The sequence below is a fragment of the Lygodium microphyllum genome, unplaced genomic scaffold (genome assembly GCF_053477565.2).
Source record: "Lygodium microphyllum isolate KBCC unplaced genomic scaffold, Lygodium_microphyllum_v1.1.10 scaffold_155, whole genome shotgun sequence".
NCBI lineage: Eukaryota > Viridiplantae > Streptophyta > Polypodiopsida > Schizaeales > Lygodiaceae > Lygodium > Lygodium microphyllum.
In genome coordinates, this window is record NW_028229638.1 from 15,465 (window position 1) to 27,885 (window position 12,421).

At 40.0% G+C, this 12,421-nt stretch overlaps 1 protein-coding gene across 1 annotated transcript; it reads left to right on the plus strand.

Annotated features, from left to right (window-relative positions):
- Positions 1-9,416: 9,416 nt before the first annotated feature.
- On the plus strand, positions 9,417-12,405 carry LOC148008373 (putative LRR receptor-like serine/threonine-protein kinase RKF3). The gene has a single exon (XM_087674268.1). The coding sequence runs from the start codon at positions 10,395-10,397 to the stop codon at positions 12,258-12,260; it is 1,866 nt and encodes a 621-aa protein (XP_087530394.1). The 5' UTR covers positions 9,417-10,394; the 3' UTR covers positions 12,261-12,405.
- Positions 12,406-12,421: the final 16 nt, after the last annotated feature.

A 12,421-nucleotide genomic window follows, 5' to 3' on the forward strand; every position in this document is an offset into this window, starting at 1 on the left:
ACAAAGAATTAAGTGTCTGTTGGCTAGATGGTAGAGCAAGAAGGAGTGCAAGTTTCATTTAATACAAAAGGTTATTTTGTAGAAGATTTTAATGATAAGTGTAGGTTGGTTGTAAAAGAAAGTAAAGTTGGTTGCATGTTTACTTTAGATGTTATATGCTGACATTGAAATATGGCACAAATGTATTTGACATGCAATTATGCAAAAGTTAAAATTAATGCAGTCCAAAGTGTTTATTACAAGGCTGTTTGCTTTTAGAGGTGTAAAGCATGTTAGTTTGGTAAGCAAGTAAGACAACCTTTTTCACATGATAGAGATTTGATCAAGAATATGGATGATGTGCTTGATATTCCTTCAGTCAGGATACCAAGTATACAAAGAACACATGGTAATGTAAAGGTTCCACTAAGTGATTCAATGGTACATAAGTCTACCACAATTAGATACCCTTTTTAAAGATTTAAAATTGAAGGTTATGTAGCTCAGCATTATGCTTATATGATAAAGGTGGTTGAGGATGTTACACCCACTTGTTTTGAGGATGTTGATGGTCATGCTCATTGGAATGTAGCAATGGATGAGGAGATGGCTACATTAGAGTCTAATAAAACTTAGAATCTAGTACCATTAACTAAGGGCAAGAAAGCTGTAGGCTGTAAGTGAGTCTACAAAATTAATCATTATGCAAATGGTTCTATTAACAAGTATAAGGCTAGACTGGTTGAAAAAGGCTATGCTCAAACATATGACATGGTTTATGAAGAGATATTTGGTCCAGTTGCTAGGATGGCAACTGTTAGATATGCGATTGCTTTGGTAGTGGGCAAAGATTGGATTTTGCAACAAATGAGTATAAAGAATGCCTTCTTACATAGTGAATTGCAAGAAGAGATGTATATGGTGTAACTAGTAGGTTATGAGGATTTAGAGGATCTTACATATATGTGCAAGTTAAAGAAGATGCTCTATGGACTAAACCAAGCACTTAGAGCATGGTTTGACAAGATCGAAGAGTATCTTGTCAACATTGGCTTTTATGTTTTTGATATTGATCACTCACTTTATGTGAGAAAGAGAGATGTCAGTTTAGTTATCACAGTCATCTATTTGGATGATTTTATTATTACAGGTAATAGTGATAGTGGAATTGATAAAGTCAAGGATCTTTTGAAAAAGAAGTTTGAGATGAAGGATTTGGGTGAGCTAAGATACTTCCTTGGTATTGAAGTGATTGGATGTGATGATGGTATATGGCTATCCCAAAGACTATATGGCTTAGATATATTGCCCAAGTATGGTATAACGATGTGTAAGCCTCTTTCAGTGCTGTTGGAGCAAAATGTAAACTTGAGTGCTGATGTTGGGGATGAGATAAAAGACTCTACTATGTTCAAGAGGATAGTAGGGAGTTTGATTTGCATGATTAACAAGCCCAAACTTGAGTTATGTTATTGGCCTTGTCAGTCAGTTTAAGCAAATACCTAGAAAGCCTCATTTGGATGTAGTTAAATGCATATTGAGGTATGTGAAGTTCACTTTGCGTTATGGACTTTCTTATGAGACACATAAGGGACTACACATGTTTGGATACACATATATAGATTGGGTTGATAGCATATTTGATAGAAGATCTATCAGTGGATTCATGTCTTCCCTTAGTAGTGCAACAGTTACATGGAGTAGCAAGAAGCAACATATAGTTACTTTATCAAGTACAGAGATTGAATATAGGGATGCTGTTATGGCAACAAGTGAGGTGGTATGGCTACAAAAGTTATTGTTGAATTTGGATGTACAAGGAGATGGTCCACTCGTCATTCACTTGACAACATGAGCAGCACACAGTTAGCTAGAAACCCAATGTTTCATGCTAGGACAAAACACATTGAGGTACATTACTATTATGTGAGAGAGAAGGTGCTTATAAGAGAGATTGACTTGGTATATGTCAATACACACGATCAAATAGCTATCATTTCCACAAACACATTAGATGCAAAGAAGCTTCCAAAATTTCAAACCTTACTTGGAGTCGCAAAGATATAGTTAAGCTTGAAGTGTAGTGTTAAGACAACAAGCTCAACATGTATGGGCATTGATGATGGACCGCCTGGCTAGATGGGTCCATATGTCTACACTTAACATACCAATGGTCATTATGATCCTCGCATCCAGTTACTTATTACTTATTATATTTGGTTTGTTACACCTACCTACAGCTGGTATAATTATAGTGCCAATCTATCTAAATATAGTTATTTATGCACTGTTTGACTTAGTAAGCCAATTTCCTTTATGTTGTATATGATCTATACTTTGTGTATGTTACATATGAAAGAAGAAGAAGAAACCAGCAAGAAACTGTTTTGATCTCCATCTCTCTTCTTGTGTTCCTAAGTGAGCTTCCTCTTGTGTGTATGGTGTATGTTTGGCATAGCAACTCAAGCAAGTCCCCCCACCATGTGATTCGTGACATAAGAAAAGTAGGTTGTTAGTTTAGTTAAAGCACGAAGTGGGCTAGGGGGCCTTGAGACATGCTAAAATAGTATGCACCCACTCGGTCTCCTCTTTATTAAGATTAAACCTTTGTGAAATCAAGACTAGGCTATCAATCTTGAGCCCTTGAGGGTCCCTCAAACATCGCACAACTATCTAATCCCCTTCTTCCAACATGCCAAAGAACAAATAAGATCTACCTCATAGGGGTTGAAAGCATCAATAAAGGGAAAATCATGATTCCAAATGGTCAGTTGAAGGAAAGCATCACCCCTATTGTACGATTTGCCTTTCCATCTCACCTCATTGAGCAACATATGCCATTCTCATGTTTATAGTAGAAGAGCTACTCAACATTTTAGCAACTAGCCCATTTGCAACTTTTGAGTTAGCAATTTTTACACATCCTCCTTTGATGAAAAGCTTGTTAATAATGGATAGGGGCTTAAGCTTAATGCCACTCACAGTGGAGCTATCTCTATCCAATGTCTCAGGTTGATGCCTTAAGGCTACTCTTCAAAGAGACGGACCAAGAGCCTAAAATTCCGTTGTAGTGCATTATCCTCCATTTTCTCCACTCCTAAGCCACGAGCTTCTCTAGAATCTGTAAATTGGTCCCATGAGATTGCATGCCACTAGCGATGACCGCCATAGCTCCACACAAACTAATAAATCAATTTGTCAATTTCACCCAAAGAAAGGGTACACTATAACAACATATATAGCATATGAGGACATCACTATCTTTGCAATTGTGAGTCATCCTGCTAAGCTAACTACAATGTTGGACCATTTGGCCATGTTGCCCTAAACTTTCCTCCCAAGTAACCAACTAAAACATTGTTTTATGGTCACTGCATTGCTTAGTGAACAGCCCAAGTAATGGAATGCTTGCCCAGTATCCATAAGCTTGAAACCATGGTCACCAAGCTAAGGAGGGCGATCATCCAACCTACCAAGACAATCTCAATCTTTGTCAAACTAACAATTAAACTTGAAACATAGGAGAACTCATTGTAAAGCATGAGAAGATTATCAATTGAAGATTTGTTAGCCACTAGTAGGTTGGAGTTATCATCCAGCCAAGAGTTGTGATACAAAGGGTTGACCATGAGGGAATCTCATTGAGTTTATGGACTTCTCCCGAGCAAGCTTATCAATATTCCTCATCAAAGGATCAGTTACAATTGCAAACAAAAGGGGAGATATGGGACAACCTTGATGAATAGAACGTTTGAGCTCAAAGGTTTCAAAGAGCATGCCATTGACATAGACCTTTGTTAGGACATTCTTGAAGAGAGCTCTAACCATATTGCAAAATCCCGCAACTTAACCGTAATCGATCAGATGAAATTCCATCGGATTCAATCATAAGCCTCATCTAAATCTGTGTTTATGAGAAGGGCATTCTGAACCATTCCCGTGAAATAACCAATGATAGACCTGAGATTTAGCATTACATCATGGATCTTCTTGCCAAAGACGAGATATTGGGCGTAGTAAGGGAATGCTAGTGAGATAGTTGGGTCCTCACTTGGGACTTAGGAATAAGTTTGATCAAACTTATTCCTAAGTTTGATCTTCCTAGATGACTCCAACTTTCTTTCCAAACTTTGTTATTTGAAAATCAGTTCCCAAAAACCACACCATGACATGACATGATGCTTCGAGATAAAAGTGACTACTCTCGTACATGCTTGCTAGTGCTTCACTGGACGTGCCTCTCTCCTTGCACTCATTCTCCAAGCATTACTGAGTTTGGAAACAAAGCTGGAGTCGTCTAGGAAGGTCAAATTAAATTTGAAGGGAGGTGGATTGCTATTTGAATGTGGCATACAAGCTACCTTCATAGTCATCATGATTGGGAGGTGGTTAGAAGTAAAGATACTAGATAGGACACGAAATCAGTCCCCCCGACGCTATCCACCATCCATCACATGTAGCATATATTTGGTCAAGTTTGGCTACTTGCCATGTAGCATCCAAATGATGATCATGCCAAATATAGTATGTTTCTCCATCCACCATTTCATTAAGGCCACATCTTTGAGCTTATGCCGATGAGACAAAAACTCCCGAGCCTCTTTTTCATCCTATATCATGCATGGAGACCCATGCGATTTATCATCTTCCATAACTGTCATGTTCCAGTCACCTAGCAAAGCAAGGTATTAGGGCTCAAAATCCTGTCATGTATTAGCCTCCATAAGGCTGCTCTCTCAGTTGAGACACTGGGTGCATGTAATGAAAATATATCAACCCTTTCACCTTCCAATGCCAAGGACACTACTGTTGCATGACCATTACTACCTTCCCACAGTTTTGCTGGTTTATAGGATGATTTCACAAGGAGGAGGGTACCTGCTCTCCCCCTTTGTATTGCATCAAAAGAAGTTGAGTACCCATCCAGAGAAGAGGTACCACACTCACTAGGACCCAATGTTACCTCTTGAACTGCAAGAAGATTAGGATGAAACTTGCGAACAAAGGCAGCGAGTGCAATCTTCTTGTTATCTCTGCATAGTCCCCATATATTTTAGGATGCTAGAGTAATCTTTCTTGATAGCGTACTCACTATTCCCCTTACCTTCATCCATTTTTCTTATTGCAGTCACATGCACATAACATGCAAACACAACATGCATCCAGTAATGGGAAAAAGTGTCCATCAGCAGCCATCTCGATATCATTAGCATAAAAAAAGCTCCAAAACACTAGGGATCTCTTGGAGCCTATCCCACAACACGCATGCCTTCTTCTTTGCATGCATGAGACAATGGGAGCTCTTGGACACATATAAGACCTTCTTGAGGGCTTCTACAATTGAGGCAACTTCCCCCTCCAACCAATCCGAGAGAGAAAGAAGGGTAACCCACATCAGTGTCTCATGTTGTACAATCTTCTAAATACCTTTCCCCATAAGCATATACTGGTTGTAGGGTCTCTCTTGCTTCATAGGTAGCCATGAACCACTGCATAAACGTAGCTTCACCTGGCATACATTTGCTCCAGTCATGGAGTACATGGCATACATTGGCTTACACCTTAGCAATGAAAGGCTATTGTAGATTGGAGCACCCTCTTCCCTCCATGGGTGAGCATCAAAAGTAGCAAATGTTTAGCTCGCAAAGCTTTCGCAACTTTGACCATGTCAAATTGCTCCTGTTGAACCATCACAGCATCCTCCAGGTCCATGGCTTCTCCAGTCTTCCTAGTTTTTGCTGGGAAGTCCCCTGTTCTGTTGCATGTGCTCCTACATTCCCTCGAGCCACGATGGTTAGACGGGGTGCTCAACAGGGTTGGTGGTGGTAGGCTCGGCGATCATAAGGCATGACGATGACAAACTCCGCAATTAGAACATTAATCTGTTGAAGTCATACTTGCTAGTGTGGTTCTTGCCTGCTCTCTCTAATAAATGGATGGAACAAACCCCCCCCCCCCCCTTGATTAATATTTGCAGGGGAGGTACCATCCCTTTAGCATTCAAGGGTGTGTGTTTTGTATCTCAACAATAAAATATATAATCATCATCCTTTCAAGCTAAAGACTTTTATATCAAAAATAAAAAGCATTCAAGGGTGTGCGCGCGCGTGTGTTTTATCTCAAAAATAAAAAGCATAATCATCATCCCTTCAAGTTAAAGATGAAAGGCGGAACAAAACTCGTTTTCCACTCCTTACTTTATTTTTCCATTTTCTCTCGAGGGGCTAGCCTTATGATAGTATTTTTCTACCTAGCCTAAGGTCATTTACGTGTAAAGTGAATCGAGCATAACAAATTAAGTATTTTTTTCTTTTAAAAACTCAATACAAGTATTTTTTATATGCTAAAAATGGGTCAATATAGTTGAAGAAATTGGAAAAGCTACATGCCACTTCTCATCTTGTCACTATTTTGCATAAGCAAATATTACTTTTAAAGATCTTTCATAATTTTATCACACCTTTGCATGTAAAAAAGAAACACATCATGTTGAAAACCTAAGGGAGGGTTGTTATTGATTCTTCATTCTACATGCAATATTTCTTCATGGAAAGAATAAGGTAATAGAAAGCCTTATATCAACCTTATCACCTAAATCTTCTTCATCAAGCAACTTTTAAAGATCTTTCATAAATCTAGTACACTTTTGCATGTAAAAAAGGACCAAAGCATGCTGAAAACCTAAGGGAGGTTTGCTACATATTTCTTCATTCTAGATGCAATGTTTCTTCATGGAAAGAATCAAGTAATAGAAAGCCTTATAGGAACCTTATCACGTGAATCTTCTTCATCAAGCATCAATAGTAGAAAGCACCAAAAAGTAATAGAAAGCCTTATAGGAACCTTTTCACGTGAATCTTCTTCATCAATTATCAATAGCAGAAAGCGCCAAAAAGTCAAACCTTCCTAGCTTTTACCATCACATTCAAGATTACAGAAGGGATACAAATGTTCATGAAAAAAAGAAAACCATTCTCAGGGGAAAGGATTTTAGAAACCTTTCCTCAACATTGTGTCCCATTTTGAAGATTGTTTTTAGAGTAGTGCAAAGTGCATGCCAATGGGAAGAGAAAGGACTGAGAAAAGAGTTGCTTAGGATGTTTTTTTGCAAAAAGATGACCCACTTTAAATTGGTTCATAAATGTAGTGCTTCTAAGGTGCATTTCATTTAAGGCCTTAATAGAGAAATGAAGAGGATGAATTCAAGTTTCCTATTAAGGTCTCATTTAAGGACTTAAGAGAGAAATGAAGAGGATGAATTCTTCAGCAAGTTTCCTCTAAAGGTTTCATTTCATTTTACAAGCAGAGATAGGGCCCCTAGCAGTGCATGCGGACTTCAGTAGGTTTTGTGGTGGACTCAAAAGATAGTCTTCCAATATGGAGTTTTGAGCAATATCAGCAAAAAACCATCCTTTATTTTTCAATGCCAAAGTTTAGAAATCTGACATAATTTTCCACTTCTCTTGATGACAATCAGTGATAATATTTCATTTTGATTATAAACTAGCTAAAAATTAGAAGCAAATTAGTCAAATTCCTAGTTTTTTTCCATAAGTTGGGAAAAACATTTTTTGTGAGCACAAATTCTAAGAGTTTAATACAAATAGTACAAATAGTCTAATTTTTTGTGAGCACAAATAGTACATTTAACAAAGAATGCATACAATACTTTCCCAAATAGGGAGAGCTATATCTTTTGTGAAGAGCTTAGGAACTTACAGGAGAAGGAGAGCAATAAGATATAAACACAATTTGCAAGTCAATGGTGGCAGCCATGTGCAATACTTGAAAATTGAAGTGAGCAGGTCAATTATGCTTTAACATCAAGGGTTTTAAAAAACACAAAAAACCTAACTCAAGTGAGATAAAGTTAACGTAGATACTGTGTCTTTGTGGCTGGTGGGGATTAGATGCAATCAAGCTTCATATGTGTGCTAAGAGTACAACTTAAAATAAAAGATAACGCAACAAAGTACAACAAATTTGTAAGGGAGTGATAGAAAACAATATGGAGAATTGACCAAAAAATATTGATTATTGCAAATGATTACAATAGATAGCTCATGCTTCCTAGGTATGTGTTTCTATTAGGAACCTTTTATAGCGTATAGGAAACAAAGAGAGAGAGAGAAAAGGCCTATGTATGTAGAAAGTGTGGCTTAAGCTTATACAATGAGCCACAAACCATTATGGTAAAGAGATCCTTGCATGCATGCTTTTCAAGGATGCAACCAAAATTGACCATTGAATGTATGTTTGGTAGGTCCATGAATCACACATGACATTTAAGGTAATAGCCCTTCGAGCATATTTTCAATGGTTTTGAAAAAACATTTGCCCAATGCATGGGTGATATTTTGCTATTCCTTCCATTGCATTGTGTAAATCCAACCTAAGTCTGGGTTTAGACGGAGGTGGTAGCACTACAAACCATGACCAACCTTCCGCCTCCTTTGTGTGAACACTGAAGTTGGAGGCACATTGAATTACAAGAAGGTAAATAGAGATTTTTTCTTAGTGCCAAGGCTCTTCGGGGGGGGGGGTGTTGGTAGAAAGAGGGTGGGTCCGACAAAAAGAGAAGGAAAGTCTCAGCCATTTGGGGAATTCCACGCCAAAAGCATGCCCCTTTGATATATCTCTTCGAGGGTGGGTGTCGGTAGAAAGAGGGTGGGTCCGACAAAAAGAGAAGGAAAGTCTCAACCATTTGGGGAATTCCACATTAAAAGCATGCCCCTTTGATATATCTTTGTCGCCGCTCGTTTGAACGCAGCCTAAGACATGGTGCAAGCTGAGGGTCTTTATTTATTGTACCTTTGCAATGTTAAATAAAGCAATAAAAATCTAGAGTTTTTCTAGCCAAAAGCAGTACAAGATGCACATTTGAAGTTATCAACAATCTCCTACTTATTTCTTTAGGTATTTTGACAATTTATCATTAAGGAGTGATAGAAAAGCAAGTACCTATCAGAAAATAAAAAGCCCTTACTTCTTCATTTAACTATTTTAATACTTTGTTTAATGATATACATAGTATAGTGGACAAGGGCATCCCAACAAGCCACCTCTCTTCTCCCATATTGTTACAGGCCACTTGTTTGCACCTGGCCATGAGGATAGGTTGATATATAATACGTGCATATTTGGGAAAACAAATCCCAAGCTTTGTCCTTAAGGCAAGATGTAAATATTCTACTTTTGAGTTTAATATAATTTGTGGTTGCATTTAAATAAAAGTACAGATGTGACATGCTTTTCATGATGTAATGCATGAAGCGAAGTGTCTATGTCGTGCGCATGCACAATATATTAACCAATGTATGCTAAGGGGAGAGGTATGCTTAAGATACTAACCAATGTATGCTAAGTGGAGAGGTGGACAAGTTAGGGAATTGTTCTTATGAATATTAACACCTTTGAAATTAAAAGAAGATAAGTCTAGGGCTATATTCAAGCCACCTTGTATTCTTAGGAGAAGCAAGGGCCTCTCTTCCTCTTAATCAATGGTTGCTGGGGCCTTGTAAGTTGCCAAGAGGAAGCTTTTGGAGTTTATGAGATTTTTGTGATTCTTGTGGTGGTGATCCTTGGACTAGTTTTTCATGGAGCTTTGTTCGTTTGTAAGAAAGCTTTGCAGCAAGTGCACTAGGTGGACTGTAATGATGATGAATCAGCCCACAGTCATCTAAAAAGCTTGTTCATCTTCCAGCTCCTCTTTCTTCCTTTGTAAGAAGGGGCAGAGCAGGTTTTGGGCTTTTCAAATGAGAGCCTCTAAGAAGCTTACAGCTCTCAACAGATAGGTCATGGCTTCCCGTGTGAACAGCAAGAGCAGGAAAAGCAGCAGCAACAGGAGCGGCAGCGGCAGAGGCAGAGGTAGGGCAGGAGGCTGGGCAATACGAGTTTCCTGTCTATATCTTGTACGACCTGTAGGCCAGCAACATCAATTACCCGAGAAGAAAACATCACAGTAGCAGCATTGACATGCTCAAAATGAACTCTGAGCATGCCCATCAACTCATCAGGAGAAAAGAGACCCTTTTCTTTTCATGGTTTTGACCATAAGCTTTAAGAGGGGAAATACCTTTCTCTGTTTTGATGGTGTGACTGAGGAGAAGCTGAGGTTGTTCTACGGTGCATAGATCCACATCTTGCAGGAGGTATTGTTCCTGGGTCATGCCCTTAATAGAATTGTTATCATCAGTCAAATCTTTTGCAAGAAGCCTGAGCCGATGCACTTGGGAGATTTGTTGTACAATTTATGGCCTCCTGTCAGACGTTTCATGAAAGCTGCCTAATTGACCTCTTAGATACTTCATGATAGCCTGCTTCAATGTATGCATGCCCTTGCTTCTCATTCTTAACATTGACTCATGAAAGCCTGCTTAATTGACCTCTCGGATACTTCATGACAGCTTGCTTCAATGTCTGCATGTTCCTGCTTCTTCTTGTTAACTCTGATTTTGGCCATAGCCTCTCAAGTCAACTCTCAGGTTAACTCAACATCCTGCCCCTTGAACTATACCCTTCTGGAACAGCTCGAATATATAGGCAACAAGGTCCGGAGCTCCAGTAACTCAACCTTTCGCTGCACGAGCTTCGTGCAGGGACTGCACTTCGTACTGGTTGACTATGTTGCACGAACAGGCTTCTTTTTAGTGCCCGCTGTCTCTGCAGAGGCTTGCTGGGATGCTTTTGACCAGCAGCTGAGCTCCTTGGGTGCTCCTGGTATTGATGTCAGATCTCAATGCAATCTGACCACTTCCTCCATAGCTCAAGGCTCAGACACCTGCAGGAATATCACTTCAGTGCAGAATTTGACCCGGGTGGTTCCCCAGGATGTTTTGTCCAGCATCTCGCAACAGTGTGCTGGTGCTTCAGTGGAGGAACTCAGCATTTGCTCTGCCTGCAACATTATTGTTGTGCAGTCTACAGCTTCCTACCTGTCAGGAAGCTCTGATGGAAGCATTAACAAGTGCCAAGACATTTTATCTCTTTATGCTGCCTCCACAGCCCCTAATGCATCACGCGGTAATGTTGCCGCTTGCCTGTTCAACATTGCAGATTTAAGTAACAGTACAGAGCCCAGCCATACCAAATACATTTATGGTGGAGTTGGAGCTGCAGTTACTCTTCTTCTTGTACTTGGCATGGCCTTGTTCATCTACATCTGGTATCATAGGCGCAGATCCGCAAAGAACAGAAGGGATGCACAGTCGAGCAAGGAGAAGATGGCAAAGGCCAATTCTAATCTTATATGGTTTACCATTGATGAGATCAAGGCAGCCACTAATAATTTTTCCCGGGTCAACTTTGTGGGCAGTGGGGGTTATGGCAACGTGTACAAGGGCACACTGCCTGATGGAACAGAGGTTGCAGTGAAGAGGTTCAAGAATTTATCTGCTGCAGGGGATGATGAATTTTTTCATGAGGTGGAGGTAATCAGCACTGTGAAGCATCGGAATCTTGTGGCTTTGAAGGGCTGCTGTGTGGACAAGAGCGATCTTGCAGGGCATCAGCGCATCATTGTATATGAGTACATGCCTAATGGAAGCTTGTATGATCATCTGTTTGTCAAGAAGACCAAGCTTGATTGGCCCAGGAGGCAGACTATTGCCCTAGGGATAGTGAGAGGTCTGTCGTACCTACATCAGGAGGTGCAGCCTGCCATCATTCATAGAGACATCAAGGCCAGCAACATCCTTTTGGATGCCAATTGGAATGCCCGGGTTGCAGACTTTGGCCTAGCAAAATTCACACCTGAAGGTGCAACTCATGTCACAACCAGGGTTGCTGGTACTCAAGGCTATGTTGCCCCAGAATATGTGTTGTACGGGCAACTCACTGAGAAGAGTGATGTATACAGCTTTGGTGTTGTTCTGCTGGAGCTGTTGACAGGAAGAAAGATCCTGATAGCTCCATCTGAGTCAGGTGGCCCTATGCTCATAACCGACTGGGCGTGGTCATTGGTAAAGCAAGGTCGAGTAATGGATGTCTTTGATCCTGCAATGGATAACTTGGGTCCCCCTGATGTGCTAGAAAGGTTTGCTCTTCTGGCCTTGTTATGTGCACACCCACAGGTACCTTGTAGGCCTACATTAGATCAAGTTCGTAAAATTATGGAAGAGGACCAGCCATTGCCCATGATTCCTGACCGTCCCATCCCATATACGCTCGAGCTCAATGACATAGAGCAGGTTGTGTGTGGTTCTGGATTGTCCAGTGGCTCGGGTTTTCAATCCTTCAGTTCTCATGGAAGTTCTGTCAGAATCACCAAAACCTGCACATGACATCTTCCCTTTTTTGCTAACACATTACCATGACATAGTAAAAGGAAGTGGCACAAGACTTGTAAGTGTACAATAGATGGTTTATTTTTTATTATACTTGAGAGCTATTCTGGTATCAGCAGTTTCAGGCACTTTTTCGTTGTCTTGTTCAATTTTTTTTC